Below are 18,663 nucleotides of genomic sequence, written 5' to 3'. Positions count from 1 at the left end.
ATATATCTATATATATATATATATATATATATAATTTGTATATAAACATAGATTATGAATCTTAACTAGACTTTAAAGAGTACCAACATAACTTCTTTAACATAGTTCATTGACGAATGTTATTTTTGTTACATTCATTTAATTAGGTACTTTCAACACATGTGGTTTTCGTTTTTTTTTTTTTCACTTCGAAGATCTTGGCAGCTTTGAGGCTTATATACTGTTGGTTATTCATCTCCCCCTCGGCCACCCACCGGCGACATGGAGAGAAAACAGCAACCGATAGCAGCCAAATCATAAGTGATGAAAGTCACAAATCCGAACGCCAGCTCTAATAAAATCCTCGGGGCATATTTACCCACATTGAGGAAAACTTAATTCTCTCATCACATACATACACACAAACATATATTCACACACACATATAAATTATATATATATATATATATATATATATATATATATATACACATATATATAGTATACACACATATATATATACATACATATATATATATATATATAGATAGATAGTATACACACACACATATATATATACAGTATATATATGTATATGTGTATATATATATGTGTATATATATATATATATATATATATATATATATATACACACAGTATATATATAATATATATATACAGTATATATAATATATATATACAATATATATATATATATATATATATATATATATATATATATATCTATACAATTGTAGTAGGTGCAATAAGATTTATCTTAAATAAGATTATTTTGTTTTGCTCTTCCACTTAAATATGGTTATATGATTTTATCTCTCTTAACAGTTTATTAATTTTGCTCTTATATAAGATTGGTTCAAACAAATCACGTGATCACAGGTGAAATAGATAACATTAATAACATAATTAGATTAAGTCTATGCATTAGAATCCAGCAAAAACACATTGTTAACCAGCATTATGACGAACTAATTAACATCGTTATTAATGTCAGAACTGTGAGCTCTAACACCGTCGTTTTTCATGTAATCCCCGTTATTAAAAGCGACAGCACCGCGTCAATGTATATATGCATCAATAAAAAAAAAAAAAAAAAAAAAAAAAAAAAAAGAAAAAAAAAAAATATATATATATATATATATATATATATATATATATATATATATATATATATATATACAGGAATCACACCCGGAAATAAACGAATCATATTTCACATCAATATGATAGGATGGTAACTTGTATTTCCAAAGCACGACTTCTGAATAAATAAACATCCGGGTGAGAGAATAATTCTCTCTGACGGTATATTACTTTTATAGTTATGTATCAGACGCTAATGGCAATGCACTCTTCTGCTGAACGTAAAGACGGATTTCCATAAAACTAACGGCAAGAATCTATTGTTTTTTTTTTTTTTTTTTTTTGGCTCGGTATAATTCGATCTTTGGTTTCTATCTGATTTTCTTTCACGCCCTCAAAGCAATATTGGCATCGTCTCATCTACGCATAATGCGTTTCTCGTTTTGATATAAATTCTGCATACTTCACTTGCATTTTTACATATTTCACCAAGAAAAATCTTAAATTTTGGGTCCATTCCAAATATAAAAATAAATTTTTAAATCCCTTTCCATCCCCTGTTTGTAAATGAAAAATTAATTTATCAGACACCACTACTTTCGTCGTTGAATCAGATTTATACTCCCTTCAGAAATTATTATTATTTAAAATTTTTATTCAAATCCTACAAAACAGTAGATTTTCCAGATATTAAAAACAAATCATTAATGAATTTTTCTGAAAACCTACACTAGAGAAGAGTCATCGTTCATGAGAAACTAAATTGCTAGTGTTATCTTGACATCTTTCTCGATGATCATTACCAGGAAATGTCCAAGTTACACGAAAACCAAAATTGATGGCCTATTTATTTTCTATGAAATATTCATAGAGAGCAAGTCATTACCTTATATATATATATATATATATATATATATATATATACACACACACACACATATATATATATATATATATATACATATACTGTATATAAATATGTGTTAGAGAGAGAGAGAGAGAGAGAGAGAGAGAGAGAGAGAGAGAGAGAGAGAGAGAGAGAGAGAGAGAGAGCATATGTATGCGATATTCTTGTTAATCATACATAATATCATACTTGTATCATATATACATACATACATGTATATGCAGGAACACATCTATAATCATATATATCCACACTTTTTTCTGGGTTAGTGGATGTAAGTTCAAGGGATATGAAAAGCATTTGTCACTAATATGTCGAAAGGTTTATCATTTGTTACTTGATAAACTGGAAATAATTCACACAATTCTATGTTTGAAAGGTTCATAACAAAATTTTATCATGGTCATGATGCCAAATGAAAGTAACGTAAAACTGATCTATATTGTATGATTCTTGAAGACATCTACTTTCGAATGTCCAGCGTCAATGACCTTAGACGTCAGGATGCCAGAAATCAATCAATAAATCAAATTAAATGTAACGAGGTCAAGGTGAAGGAAAAGGGTTGGAATATGCGAAGGCATCGTGGAAGTGAATCGTGGCTGGCGAATGCAAATGAAAAGGGGAAAATAATACAAGTGGTAAACACGAATAATTTGAATTACTTTTTAAGCGGCAAAAGACCAATGAGACTGAACTTTGGAACGTAGATGAAAGGGACGCATGTTCGAAGATTTTTTGTTATCGGGGGTTATAGGGTGGGACATCCCGATATTAGACTAAAAAGTTAATAAAACCACTAGCAAAGAATATATATATATATATATATATATATATATATATATATATATATATATATATATATATCCATATATATATATATATATATATATATATATATATATATATGTGTGTGTGTGTGTGTATACGTATGTATGTATATATATACATATATATGTATGTATATATACTTATGTACAGTATATATATGTACATATATATATATACATACATATATATATATATATATATATATATATATATATATATATATATATATATATATATATACATATATATATGTGTGTGTGTGTGTCAGTGTCTGTGTGTGTGTGTGAGCTCTAAGGTGATCTAGTCACGTGGTGAAAATGGAAACAGATTCAAATAAGAGAAGTGAAAAACTCACAATATGGTTGGAAAAAGGAGAGAGAGAGAGAGAGAGAGAGAGAGAGAGAGAGAGAGAGAGAGAGAGAGAGAGAGAGAGAGAGAGATACGCACATAAAACGTACATAAGTGAGCACGTGTGTACATGTCCATTTCCTACAAAGGAGCTCAGGATCTCAAGGGTTTACTAAGGCTATTGCAGCCATCTAAGTGAACCGAGAACTTCCCTTGAGTCATTCTCACACACACAAAGGTCCTGACATGCTTTCCTGAAGGTCTGTCTATAGAGGGGGAATCCAAGTAAATAGGGAGAACGTGATTCCAGATGACAGTTTGGAGAAGTCCGAGGGGGAAAGGGGAGATGGGGAAGGAAGAGGTGGACCTCAAGGGAGAGGGGGGAGTAGAGGGGGTGGAAAACAAGACTCGCCAACACAGGTGTCAAACTGAAATTCGATAACGATAAAATATATATATATATATATATATATATATATATATATATATATATATATATATAGAATTTTTATATATATGTGTATATATATATTTATATATATATATATTGTGTGAGAGAGAGAGAGAGAGAGAGAGAGAGAGAGAGAGAGAGAGAGAGAGAGAGAGAGAGAGAGAGAGAGAGAATGTATCTTAGTAGAGTTTTGCAATAAAATATTGCAAGCATCGTATTTATCACACATTGCAGTGGTTGTGATAAAGCATAATTATACTATACATAAAATAAGATACTGAATGTCTAATCATGGAGGAATCCCATGTGCATAAAACTTCCACAGCTTATGCTGCTCCATGCACCCACATTAATGGCTTATCAGCAGTGTCTCAAGCCACTTCATGAACTCGCTACCATAATGTAGATGGCCCTCCTTTTCATCAGTCAAGCCTTTGTAGCTTTTCAGAGTATCACTTCCAAACCCTGTACTCCTTTCACCAGCCTATTGTTTTCCTCTCTTTCTTTCTTGAACAAACAAGCCCCAAATACTTTGATCTCTCTTTTCATTTTTGTTTACCTTTTAGCCACACCAATCATGTACCTTACTTCCCTTGCTTTTCCAATCTTTCTTGTACTATATACACAGCAGTAGAGCAGTTAAAAGCAAATTTCAGAAGAATATTTTGCTTCCGGAAACAATCACCAAAATTGGTACACCTACTTCTTGGCATTATTCTTTTGATAAAACCCTTTAGTCACGTAATACTTCAAGATGGCGGCCGTTTTTCAAAATGGATACCATTGAAAATAATATTGCACTTCATAAAAAAAATCACACTTGTCTTATTTGAATAATCTTGGTATTAAATCCTATATTTTTCCTTATACAGAATACGAATTTCGAACCATGGATTTATTCACTGACTTCCTTGTACTAACTGAGCGAATGTCAATGCACAACCAGGCAGTGTGTGGAACTAAAAGAGGTTACTGAACACACCAAGCCCCATAACAGACAAAACAAGTAGTGTTCCTTGAGAAAGTAGAAAAACTCTCAGAAGCCGTTATCATTATCATTATTATTATTATCATTTCTAACTAAGCTACAACCCTAGTTGGGAAAGCAGGATACTATGAGCCCAAAGGGTCCAACAGGGAAAAATAGCCCAGTGAGGAAAGGAAATAAGAGAAGTAATGAACAATTAAAATAAAATATTTTGGGAACAGTAACATCATTAAAATAAGATCTTTAACTTTATACATTATAAAGAGACTTATGCCAGAGTGTTCATCATAAAACATTTTCTGCAAGTTTAAACTTTTGAAGGATATTGGTAATCCTTTCCAGGTGGAAAGTAGGGCGTGTTTTAGCTTGATGAAAAGTAAATTGGCCATTTAACTACCACCATGCTGATTGGTACATACCTTGTGAAAACCAAGGTCCATTTCATGGAGTTTATGGAGGGACTGGAAGGGGAAGAAGAGTACCCCTTCTATGAAAAAATCAAGAAGAAAAGGGATGACTTTTTCAGATAGGTATTAGCTTTTGCTGACTCTTCACAGTAAAATGTGCTGAAGGCAGACTGTCAACTGTTCTCCAAGATGTTCATATCAAGCCAGAATAGAGATCCTACCTTGAAGTTCTTCCATCATGAGAACCAGTCACATCCTGCTGCCCTAAGTGATGATGGAAAGCTCCACATCTGTCAGACATCGCTACTCCCTCCCATTCTTGAAAGCAAAGTTACAAGCCCTGAGGCAGAACCAGACGCTGAAACCATGATCATTGAAAATTTTTTGTTAGACCATATAGGCTTGTCTGAAAGCTGAAACTAGATCAAAGCAAGGTCGTGGAGTGAGACGCAGGGTGACATATGAGGGCAAAATTCCCTAAAAATGGTGAAAATTCCTGAGAGAAATGATAAAGCCGAGCTGTTAAAATTTCTGGCTGATAGGATTGCATATGTGGCCACGCCGAATGTGGTCAATGTGACCAAGGAAGATGCTGTCAACAACTGCCCTATCAATCTGGCTGGGGTTTTGCCATGCAGTCATGAAGAAGCCGACACGCAGATCTTTGTGCAAGCCATGAACGTAACAGAAGCAGCAAGCAAAGTCATTATGGTCAAAGCCAGCATCACATGTCATAGAACAAAAAAAACGCAGAATCCTACCAACTGGGACTGGACCAAGAAAGGAGCTTTATGACAGATCGTTTGGACAGAGCTCCCACCCATTATTATTATTATCATTAATATTATTACTATTATTATTATTACTTGCTAAGCTACAACCCTAGTTGGAAAAGCAGGATGCTATAAGCTCAGGGGCTCCAACAGATAAATCAGCCTAGTGAAGAAAGGAAACAAGGAAAGATAAAATATTTTAAGAACAGTAACAACATTAAAATGAATATCTCCTATATAAACTATAAAAAACTTTAACAACACAAGAGGAAGAGAAATGAAATAGAAGTGTGCCCAAGTGTACCCTCGAGCAAGAGAACTCTAACCCAAGACATTGGAAGACCATGATACAGAGGCTATGGCACTACACAAGACAAGAGAACAATGGTTTGTTTTGGAGTGTCATTCTATAGAAGAGCTGCATACCATAGCCAAAAGTCTCTTCCAGTAGAGTGGCCACCGAACAATTACAGAGCTGTAACCCCTTGGGTAAAGAAGAATTGTTTGGTAATCTCAGTATTGTCAGATGTATGAGGACAGAGGAAAATATGTAGAGAATAGGCCAGACTATTCGGTGTTTGTGTGTAAGCAAAGGGAAAATTAAGGTAACCAGAGAGAACGATTCAATGTAGTACTGTCTGGCCAGTCAAAAGACCTCATTACTCTCCATTGGTAGTATCTCAACGGGTGGCTGACCAAATGTGCTTACAAGTCGGAATGTTGCAGTTGATGCAAATGCTACAACTTTGGTCTGACCTCCATGGCACAGTATAGCTCCAGATACAAGGTTTGGAAAATTTGTAGTATACTAATCCAGGCAGCATGACTACGCATTAAACAAGTATATTCCTATTGTCTCCATATACATCCACTAATATACCGGATTGATGGTGCCTTGACTAGTATAATGGAAGCTAATGAATAGGTACTCATTTCATTCGGGTTCTACACAGTGAAGAAAATATGACTTGACACCATGTTCATTTAAATAGAACAAGCCTGTAATATTATTGCAAAATGCAATGCTTCTCTCTATTCAATGACGTCTATCTTGTAAAAAGGTCGCCATCTAGAATTTTAGGTGGCTACAGAGTTTTATTAAAATGAGCAATCCACAAGCAGTATGTGTAATAATTTTGTTGCTTGTTTCCGGAAATGGAAGATTGTTAAAATTATTTGCTTCACTAATATAGTATATAAACAATTCATATCGACATTTTCATATTTCTTTTATTACATTCAAAATCATTTCCCTTCGACGACCCAACAACGTGGTTAACAAGTCTACACTGTTTAAGTTGCGTTGGAGTCTCATATAAAAATATTCAACAAAACTTACAGAACTTAAGGATTTAGAATATATTCACCATAAGAATTTACGATCCTAAATACCGCCTTCTAGAAGAGCTAAGAGCTGTAAAGGTGTAATCTCAGTAAGAGCTTCGCTGTAAAGTCCTGTCACACTGGAAATCTTGGCAAAAGAAAGTTTCGTGATAATTTTCTTTTAAAGATATATAAAATAAAATACCCAATTCCTTCTCGTAGGTTACCAATGGCAGTATTGTTAAACCAAAGGTGCGCTTTAGTTTAAAGTTATCTCTTATAGGATTCAATGAAGGTAGATTGTTTTGCTATATAATATAAAATGGTTACGAGAAAGAAGACTGCAATAGAACTTTTGAATTGAATAAAAAAGAATTATCACCGAATACAAATCATGTGCTATATGAAATATCTGAATTTATTGCATATTGAAATTTCAGTCAGTTTACACTCAACGATTGCACCTATTTATTTTCAGCATTCATACTCAGAATTTTATAAAAATAATAAAACTTAAATGAAGTATAGGCGTAATAATAGTCAGCAATGGTTTTCAACTAGAATTTGCCAAGGAGTTAGGACTGCTGACTTACTATGGCAATCAGTTAATAAGAAATCCATTTCGCCTAATTTTGCCGTCAATGACGGAGACAGTGATAAGGAAACTATGGTTTTGCAAGCGTATTTTACCGGGAAATAGAGTTTTTTATTGTTATACTCTAAACCTTATGTTCCCACAGAAAACGAGCAACCATCTGGAAGGGAGCCGGCTGTCAATTTAAATTACTGTCAACGTCAAAAGCCTTTTGGGGCGCCAAGGAGACCGGGGATGATCGGCCAACCTGTTGAGCGCTCCCTCGGAGTCTTTTCTATTTGTGTGTTTAGATATTATTGGATTATTTACTTGATAAATAGCCACGCTCCATCGAATTATTGATTAGTTCATTATTCTTCACTTGAATATTTTATATTCTTTAGTACTTTTCTTTTTGGCATTCTACGCCCCTTCAGTTTCTTTCATCTGAACATTCTAGCTTATTTGGGTTACTTCATTTTTCTAGGTTAACAATTTAGTTTTATCCTTGCAGATATGTTCGAAATATTTCTTTTAGCTTCCTTAATTCATGTTATCTTTAAAATATTATTCTCTTATCTACTACGTGAATTGACGTTTTAATGTCCCTGCTATCTCGGCTCCTTTTTATTCTGTACATATAATCTAGATTTCTGGTATATAAAAAAATTCAAACCACCTGAATCTTTACTTTATTATAAATAACCCTCTACTGATCACGTACCGTTTCCTGAACTTTTGGTTTTAAGATTCATGAATATTTGGTTAATTTCTATAAAAAAATATTTCCATTGTTTGAATTCTTTTGTACTTCAGAATATATCTATTTTTCACCAGTAACAATAATTTTCTTAATAAAACCCAGAATCCCAACACCACAACTGTTTATGTCTTACGTTAATTTAAAATAGTACCCAAACCAGAAAATCTTTAGATGACTTAAGCCAGGCTGACACTTGCACGACTTTGTGGGACGCATTGTCACGACTCTAGTTGTGAACTGGCGTGAACTCGTCGTGAACTGGCATGAAGTGTTCGTAATCCCGTCGTGACATCGTGCCAGTTTGTGTCAATGTGGACAGGTCAGCTGTGATTTTGAGGTATTTTTTTTTTTTTTTTTTTTTTAAATTCCAGTTCGTGCCACAAAATGTCACGACTTGCCACGACAAATTCGTGGCAAAAAGTCGTGCAAGTGTCTGGAAAATTCTTTATTAAGACTAGATTAATTTATAATACAATATAACAAAACCCTTTTTTCCTTTTCTAAGAATCTAGGAAAAAGATACTATTTGGAAAAGTCGTTTTATGCCTAACAGAACGTAGTCAGACATCACACAAACGACTCACCTGTACTAAACAGCACCTCTGTATACTGTATATTCCCAATCGTTTTTGCGTAGGGTTATTTTCGATTTCCTTAGCAAATAATCGCTATCAAATTCCATACGACTCACTTACAGAACTAACGAAGCCGGAAATCTATTTTCAAGAACTCCGCCTTCAAACGCGAGGCTCGATCGAATGAAAACACGAGAACTTCTTATTATGTAAACTGTCAATTTACTTTTCGTTAAGCCTAACGTTCACGACCCTAAAACAAATCGGTCTCAACACGGAGGGTGACAGACCGTGAAATTGTCAGAGGATGAGGTCTGTATAAAGAGAAACATTCCTGTAATGTATTTATCAATAACCTCATTACGCGTGTAAAATATTTTATCATACGTAAATATATCAAATCTGAAAGAATGCGTACAGTAGAACTCTCCTTATTGACTGCTACAACCATGAGAGAGAGAGAGAGAGAGAGAGAGAGAGAGAGAGAGAGAGAGAGAGAGAGAGAGAGGAGAGAGAGAGGAGAGAGAGAGAGAGAGAAGTCAATAAAATGAAAGTTGGACTCCGGAGTCAAAAGAATAATTTACCTTAAATTTATGCGCTACAAGCTGGCTTAATCAAGAAAAAGGAAAACCTTTTAAATTCTATTAAAATAACAAACGTCCAGAAGTGTACAGCAGCCACGCCTTAATTAACATGATAAGGGAATTATGCATAAAAACATGCATACGATTCAAGAATTAAACCCTAAATCATTAAAGAGGAGATTTCATATACCAAATTTAATTTTCATTAATTTTCATCTGTGTGTGTGTGTTTGCGATTGTATGAAGGGAAATCAAGCACAGAGGTGTTACAGTAGCAATTCTAATATAAAAATAACAAATAACAAATGTTTTATTTAAAGTAACAGAAGAAGCAACATTGATTTTCTTGGTAAATAAATTTGTGAATAAACGTGTGGTGTTTTTTTTTTGCAAGTTTCTTTTTATATTCACTTCCCATTTTAAGATCGTAACAAAATCAAACCATTGCTTTCTAGTCTTGGGTAGTGCCATAGCCTCTGTACCATGGTCTTCCACTATCTTGGGTTAGAGTTCTCTTGCTTGAGGGTACACTCGGGCACAATATTCTATCTAATTTCTCTTCCTATTGTTTTGTTAAAGTTTTTATAGTTTACATAGGAGATATTTTTTTTTAATGTTATTCTTAAAATATTTTATTTTTCCTTGTTTCCTTTCCTCACTGGGCTATTTTCCCTGTTGGAGCCCCTAGGCTTATAGCATTCTGCTTTTCCAACTAGGGTTGTAGCTTAGCAATTAATAACAATAATAATAATAATAATAATAATAATAATAATAATACAGTAATAATAATAATAATAATAATAATAAAGTATAAAGCTTCACCTCTGGTAAAAAAAACACTGAGAAACTAAAACAACAGCAAAGAAAACACAAAGAGAAAAAAAATGGAAACAGAAATCAGTAAAAATGGCATTAACAGAAGCACCTGTTGAGATCTTATTACCTGAGGGATATGAGGTGATCTTAATGGAATAGAAGATTGCGATGAATCTTGGGCTCGGAAACTTTTATGAGCGTGTTTGTGTGCGAGTTCCGATAAAAAAGGAATGTAATACCACACGACAATGGCAGGGAAGAAATGGCTCGCAAATGACTGGGAAACCTGAGTCCCTCTTTCCTTTAAAAAAACTGACGAGGTAAGAGGATAATGGGAAGATGAGCTGCAGCTCGAGTGAGTTAAGAAGGGCTACTTCTCTTCTCATAAGGGGAAAAGAGGAAAAGGGATGGAAAAGACCATATGACGGATGAGACAGAGATTTGGAGAAATTCTAAATTGCTTGCTCGAAAACACAGAAGGGTGTTTAAGAGGCGAATTGAGAGAGAGAGAGAGAGAGAGAGAGAGAGAGAGAGAGAGAGAGAGAGAGAGAGAGAGAGAGAGAGAGAGAGAGAGATTGCTTGCTTGAAAACACAGAAGGGTGTTTAAGAGGCGAATTGAGAGAGAGAGAGAGAGAGAGAGAGAGAGAGAGAGAGAGAGAATTGCTTGCTTGAAAACACAGAAGGGTGTTTAAGAGGTGAATTGAGAGAGAGAGAGAGAGAGAGAGAGAGAGAGAGAGAGAGAGAGAGAGAATTGCTTGCTTGAAAACACAGAAGGGTGTTTAAGAGGCGAATTGAGAGAGAGAGAGAGAGAGAGAGAGAGAGAGAGAGAGAGAGAGAGAGAGAGAGAGAGAGAGAGAGATTCTTTCATAGCAAATACAAGGTAAAAAAGAAATGAAATGAGCAAAAACGTGTTAGACAGACGTCAGACAATAATTACCGAACGGTACTAAAATAAAATGTTCTCTGTAACTCCTGTAAATGAAAGTAGCATTTCCTTACGAGACATTCAAGATAGCATTTGCATGCCACTCCCAATACCTCCCATTACCATCTAAAGGCAAAAGAATAGAGGAATGACATATTCAATCTTGAAGAACATGGAAACTATCGTACTGTAGAATGACCCTACTTTTCTAATAACGAAATTGTCTAAGAAATGTGAAGAGAAATAGTTGAACAAATATAACAAATGTAATTATGAGGCATCTACTTCAATTGGACTCAGTAAACAATTACGTGCATGTTATTTTACCTATTATCTTCGGAATGCCTAAAGTATACAGATCAGATAGAAAATATCAAGGTCAAAAGAGGTTTCAAAAGACAACGGAAAGATTGCTACCACTACTTTGACTCCACTTGAAGTAAATGTGCAACAAAGCCTCGCTCGCATTATCACACTACAATTAAAACGGCTCTAATTCTATACCCGATGATCTATGGCTAGAGACTAGTCTTCAAGAAGGAAGTGGGAGCTTCCCTTTATTTTCTTCTCAACTTCTGTTTTCGTTTTAACCTTTCTACATGTATTGGAAATCATCGGTCAGTGAAAAGCAAGCACAGTATATGTTGTTATCGGCTGGTTCCAAGAACAGCACCTCATTAAGGTGATAGTAATCTTATAGTCGAGTAAATATAGTCTTTGGCACTAGGTTCAAAACTATGATATTCTAGACAACTTTGGGGGATACTTGGTTTTTAACTATGATACATTTGGTTAGCAAAATCATTCCGTTAGTATAGAGGTATTCTAAGACACCAAGCATCTAACTATGAACACGAGAACTCCTTGTTTATTAACTGCACATATCAAAAAGATTATGAGAGATGACATTTGAAGATGTATCTACCTGGATATACAAGCAAAGATGCTAGTTATTTACCAGGAATAAAACAAGACGATAAGCTAGGGAAAATCTCTAACTCGAAACAGCCACCGTAAGACGACGAACAGGAAAATGGGAAAACGAAGACATACCTTTTTGTTACGAAAGGGATAGGAGAGAGTTAGGTTTAGGGTGGGAAAAGGAGGCAAAAATTCTCATTAAGCGAAAAAATAAGATACCTGCTGACTAGCCACCTGAAAAAGTGTTCTAGGTCTCATTCTCATCCTCACTTCTGGCTCCTCAGGGACGTCCCCCAGCAAGACGTTAACGAGGGCGTACTCCATTAGCGAGAAGAACACGAACACCGTACACGACGACATGAACACGTCGATGGCCTGTAGGAAGGGAAAGGTATATTGAATAAGAATTGTTTTTCTTTTTCGTAAACTGGGCGGCATATTTGCATCTATACTGAGAAATAAGACGAAAGAGCAAACAACAGTAATGGGCTTAATAATAATAATAATAATAATAATAATAATAATAATAATAATAATAATGGCTAACTCGGATTTAATGCTAGTTTAAACTTATGCTGTTAGTTCATTGATAAGAGCACATTTTTTTTCTGAAATAAACACTCTAAATTCTAAAGACTTTTGATGAAGAAAATGACATGTCACCTTAAAGGATCAAAGATAATGTAATAATTTCCAATTACAATAAATGATCTAACCTAAACCATACACAGCCATAAATTAAATAGTTCCATTTGAAAGAAGTTATTCAAAAATCTTTTTATTGTTGTAGAAATGTTAATACTGTTTACCAAATGATATTATTACAATTACTTCTTTCGAAAGTGGGGAGTCAGTTGTGTCTGAATTCTTTATGACCATACACAGATCAAAAGATCATGGAAAAGAAGAGGGAGGGGGTTGTCTCGTATTTCTGGAATGTATCTGAGAGGCGCATATAGTTCGAATAACATTACATTCTCCTCTGTCATCATACACATGACAACACTGAGATTACAAAATAATTCTTCTTTGCTCAAGGGGTTAACTACTGGAAATGCAATTGTTCAGTGGATACTTTCCTCTTGGTAAGGATAGAAGGACACTCAAAAATCTAAACATAGCTCTTTAGTCTTGAGTAGTGCCATATCCTCTTTACACAAGCTGTCTTGGGGTAGAGTTCTCTTGCTTGAGGGTACACTCGGGCGCACTTTTCTATCTTCTTTCTCTTCTTCTTAATTATTTTAAAGTTTTTATAGTTTATATATACTTGTAAGAAAGATCTACTTTAATGATGTTATTATTGTTGAGATATTTCCTTTAGTTGTTCGTTGCTCCTCTTGTGGTTTGTTATTTCTTTATTTCCTTTCATCAATGGGCTATTTTTCCTATTTGGAGCCCTTGGGCTTATAGCATCCTACTTTTCCAATTAGGGCTGTAGCTTAGTTTATAATAGTGATAATAACAATATTATAATTATTATTTTTCATTTGCTTTATAATAAAAATTCATAACTCCCAAAATATTTTGGTGAGATTTGCGCCCTCAGGTCAAAAATTATATAAATTATCACCCACCTTCTCCCGAAAGATGAAATCTTCAGCACGAAAACATTTTAAACCTTGGAAATCTTCCTTTCAATCTGCGTGCATAAACCTACATCAAAGCGCGTCACTACCAATATCGAACACTTGTGATCAAGCCAATCAAGGAGGCCAATGTACGGCTGTACACACACACACACACACACACACACACACACACACACACACATATATATATATAATATATATATATATATATATATAATATATATTGGTACCAATATCAAATATCTCTTCCATAGGAGGGCATTATAAACATACTATTTGTGAAGTTATGATTCGACAGAAAAAGAAATAAACAAAATAAGCAAACTGGAACTTTTGAAGAAAAATAATTCTATTCAATGATAATAGCATTACAACAGATAGAGAGGTTAAAAATTTTTGCGTAATTCTTCGTTAGTTTTCATTTTTTCATACACAAATACAAGGCATGTTTGCGTGTATTCCAGTAGCTACCAGCTTGTCTTTATAATACACGTACCTGTATTTTGTTATATTCTTACCAATCAGCCCTTTCACTGTTATCTAACTCTATTGTCCAATTTCTATAATTTTTCTGTTCCAATCAGCATAAAACTGTCCAAGGATAACTATCAGTCTAAAAATTTGACTCGACGATCTGAATAATAATAATATTAATAGTAATAATAATAATAATAATAATAATAATAATAATAATAATAATAATAATAATAATTTCAAAAAATGACTTCCAGACTTTTCCTCTCTTAAAATTTAATTCGATCATGACTAAGTATCATCATAACATTATTGTGATATTTACGAGATCCATCCAGTACGTTATTGCAAATATTTGTATGCCATTTTAAACGACAAAAAAGCATTAACAAGCTGTTTCTAGCATCGTTAAATAAAAGCAACATCCATAATGTAAAAAACAATATAAAAACATGAACAGAAAGTCAGGAAACCCCCAAAAAATCTTTAAGATATCGTTAGGATGTTTTACTTAAAATAAATTGTAGAGTGCGTCCAAAGAAAAGTTTTCACACATTCAAGAGGCAATATCTAGGGCGCCAATCTCTCTCTCTCTCTCTCTCTCTCTCTCTCTCTCTCTCTCTCTCTCTCTCTCTCTCTCTCTCTTCAACAGACAGACAATATCTCACAAAAGACCCAATTATAAAACATCCTCAAACGGTCGCCAGACTGGAAAGATTCTAGGGAAGAAAAGCAAAGCAATTCCAGAATTGAAATTGCAGATTCGAAGTTACCGTGACGCTCTAATTCACCGCAACTTCCACTTCACAAGAAAGTTTCTAACATTTTTTTTCCTCTTTGTACAGAAGATTCGTATTTGGGTAAAGGAAAATCTTTAATTTCTCCCATAAAGACGAGGTGCCGTTGAATGGACTTGAGTGGTTATACGTGTCATTGACTTCAGACTGAAAATCTCATTCGGGGAATTTACGTACAATGGCTATTCAACATAAGAATACCTCTCTGAATTAATTAATTAAAAGGATATCAATGAAAGATATCTTACAATATTTTATGCTTCAAATTCGGAACAACATCTTTAACCAGTAAGAAGCATAGATGACTACGAAATGTCAGCAGAATATTATTTAGAGGTTGGGATTCAATTGGCATTTATAAAACTTATCGTAAAGTAAGTAATACGCACAGACATAAAAGACAGAATACCATTAAATACTTCATAGTTGCAAAGAACCGGTGTGCTATAACAAAAGAACGCGCTAGAAAACACTTCATCATCATCAGCCGTTGATAATCCACTGCAGGACAAAGGCCTGGCATGTCCTTCCACTCTCGTCTGTTTCTGGTTTTTCTATGTCAAGTCTACACCTATAAATTTCTTAGCTAGTCAATCTATCGTCTTCTCTTCCTTCCCCTGCTTCTTTTACAATCTCTAAGGACCCATTCTGTTATTCTTTATGTCCATCTATTATCTGTCATTCTCATTATATATCCTGCCCATGTCCCTTTCTTTTTCTTACACGTTGTTAGAATATCCTCTACTTCAGTTTTTTCTCGTATCCATGCTTTTCGTTTTCTGTCTCTTAGTGTTAATCCATTCCTTCCATAGCTTTTTCTATTGTAACTGGCTCATGCGCTAAGGCTTTAGTAAGCAAGTTTCTGATGCATAAGTTAATACTGGTAGGACCATCTGATTAAATACTTTTCTATTTTGAGAAAGTGACATTTTGATTTTCAGAATCTAATTTCTTTTACCAACATCTCTTTACCCCATTGTTATACTCGTTTTAATTTTCGGTCTCATGTCGTAGGGAAACACTTCCTGTCTACCATACGTACGTACAGTATATTCATTAACAATCTTATTTGTTGTCTCTGTAATTTCATTAAACATGATCTTAGTTTAATTCATTCCTTTTCAGACCAACATTTCTGTTTTCTCTATTCAAATCTTCTATCATATTTTGCAATTACCTCTGTGATTCACTGAAGAGAACTATATCATCTGCAAATTCAAGTTATTTTTATTATCATTATTATTATTATTATTATCATTATTATTATTATTATTATTATTATTATTATTACTTGGTAGGCTACAACCCTAGTTGGAAAAGCAGGATGCTATAAGCCCAGGGGCTCCAACAGGGAAAATAGCCCAGTGAGGAAAGAAAACAAGGAAAAATAGAATATTTTAAGAACAGAAACAACATAAATATCTCCTATATAAACTATAAAAACTTTAAAAGGCAAGAGGAAGAGAAATAAGATAGAAAAGTGTGCCCGAGTGTACCCTCAAGCAAGAGAACTATGGCACTACCCAAGACTAGAGAACAATGGTTTGATTTTAGAGTGTCCTTCTCCCAGAAGACCTGTTTATCATAGCTAAAAGTCTCTCTTCTACCCTTACCTAGAGGAAAGTGGCCATTGAACAACGACAGTGTAAATTCGTAAAAACGTTTTCTAGGCATGCTGCGAATAATTTAGGAGAGATGGGATCTCCCTGTCTAACTCCTTTCTCAATCGGAATTTTCTCACTATCATTATGTAGTTTTAAGATTGCTTTACTACTCTTATAGATATCTTCAAGTGTTCTGACTTAAGATTCATCTATTCCTTGTCTTTGAATGCCTTTTGTTACTGCTGAAGATTTGACGAAATCAAAAGCTTTATCATAGCCTATTAATACAATACTGTCGAGAATTGGCTAGCTCCATCGGTTGGTGATGAAATAGGTTAGGTTTGCTCAAGTGATGTAGAGTTACTATAAAGTCCTTGGGAGGTGAGTTTCTTTGATCATTAATTATTTTTTTTTTCTAATTATTATTGAAGTTGACCTCTGACTTGACTCTCCACATTTTAGCATTGTCTGCTATCTTCTTTTCCCGCTCAACTTGAATGATTTCAAGTCTTATCTCCTCACTGATGAGTGAGGAGGCTACCTTGTTTTGGCCTATAACCAGTCTTCTCCAATTGAGTAGTCTGAACAGAAGTTTACTGGTTGTGCTTTAGTGAAGTGTGTTTGAATCGACCTTTCATGCAAGAGAGTTTAAACTATTTTGTTCTGGCTCATACTCCGAACTTATATTTGATAATGCACCATGTCGGATCAGAAGTCTCTAGTTAATACCAGCCTATAATTATAAACCTGTCTGTATAAGTCTATTTATTTCACTGAACCATGCTTACCTAATAACATTACATTAGGTTAAGGTTTTAATTCATTTAGTATTAATATTTTATGGATACTAATATTTGGTTGCTTAGATTTTGTACATAACCCTAATATTTATTTGAAATAATTCTTTGTACAGATCAAATTATATTATTATTTTTACATTTCTTTCTTGATATAGACTTTCCTATTTGTTTAACTAAATCCTACTCCAATTACCTATAATCCCTTATCAAAACTGAGGCTATGAACCATCCTTTCACCCTCAAGCTTCAATACATACATATTGGTTTCTCAGACTCTGTTCACGTTTTTATTAACTGGTTAATTACATGGATAGGGTCAGTTGTTGAATATCCATTTCTAAAGTCTGCCTGCTCTCTTAGTTTATTAAAGTCTAGCTATCTTTCTATTCGGCTTAATATGATCTTTGTAAATATTTTATATATTACGGTGAGTAAATTTATTGGGCGCTAATTATTCAGGTCTTTTGTGTCTCCCTTATTGTGAATTAGTATAATAATGAAGTTTTCCCAAGCTCTAGGTATAGAGCATTCTTGCAGACATTTGGGGTAAAGTTCTGTGACTTTTACTACTAAGAAATCTCCTCCATCTATTATTAAATCCATTATTACGTCCTGTGCTCCAGCTGTTTTGCCTCTTTTCGCTCCTTTTAATGTTTTATTTACTTCTCCTACTCATACTTTTGGTACCGGTTCAGTTGCTTCATTATTTCTATTGGTAAAGTTATTTCTTATATCACTATTGCATACCATTGTATATAAATCCCCTGCAATTTTTATCACTATATCTTTTGCTGATATTTCCATTTTCATCCTTTAAAGCAAAATATCTATGGGTACCTTCTTCCAAGTCTTCTTTTCATAAACTTGATGCTTCTCTCTTTCTTTAGTGTTACCTCAATTTTTGCCTGCTTGTGTTTACACTTGCTGCGCATCAAATAAGAAATACGAGCATCGACTTCTGAATCACCATGAATGCAAATCACCCTTGAGCAATCGTCCAGTTCCTCCATTTTGGCATGTTCTTGGGATACACAAGCACATGCAAAGCATTAAAAACCAACCTCCCCATTAAATACATTACAAATATCTAGCTTTAAACAAAACACAGTTACATCATACATTTCTATAAT

At 34.0% G+C, this 18,663-nt stretch overlaps 1 protein-coding gene across 1 annotated transcript in view; it reads right to left on the bottom strand.

The window, feature by feature from the left end:
• LOC137634242 (glycine receptor subunit alpha-4-like) overlaps positions 1-18,663 on the bottom strand; it is a 323,608-nt gene that overhangs the window by 115,393 nt on the left and 189,552 nt on the right. Inside the window, exon 7 of the mRNA XM_068366518.1 lies at positions 12,489-12,644. Within this exon, the coding sequence (XP_068222619.1) occupies positions 12,489-12,644 (156 nt within the window). The remainder of the gene's footprint in view (positions 1-12,488; positions 12,645-18,663) is intronic.

The sequence above is a fragment of the Palaemon carinicauda genome, chromosome 44 (assembly GCF_036898095.1).
Source record: "Palaemon carinicauda isolate YSFRI2023 chromosome 44, ASM3689809v2, whole genome shotgun sequence".
NCBI classification, from domain to species: domain Eukaryota; kingdom Metazoa; phylum Arthropoda; class Malacostraca; order Decapoda; family Palaemonidae; genus Palaemon; species Palaemon carinicauda.
The sequence above is the reverse complement of the archived record's forward strand: the minus strand, read 5'-3'. Positions and strand labels throughout refer to the sequence as shown.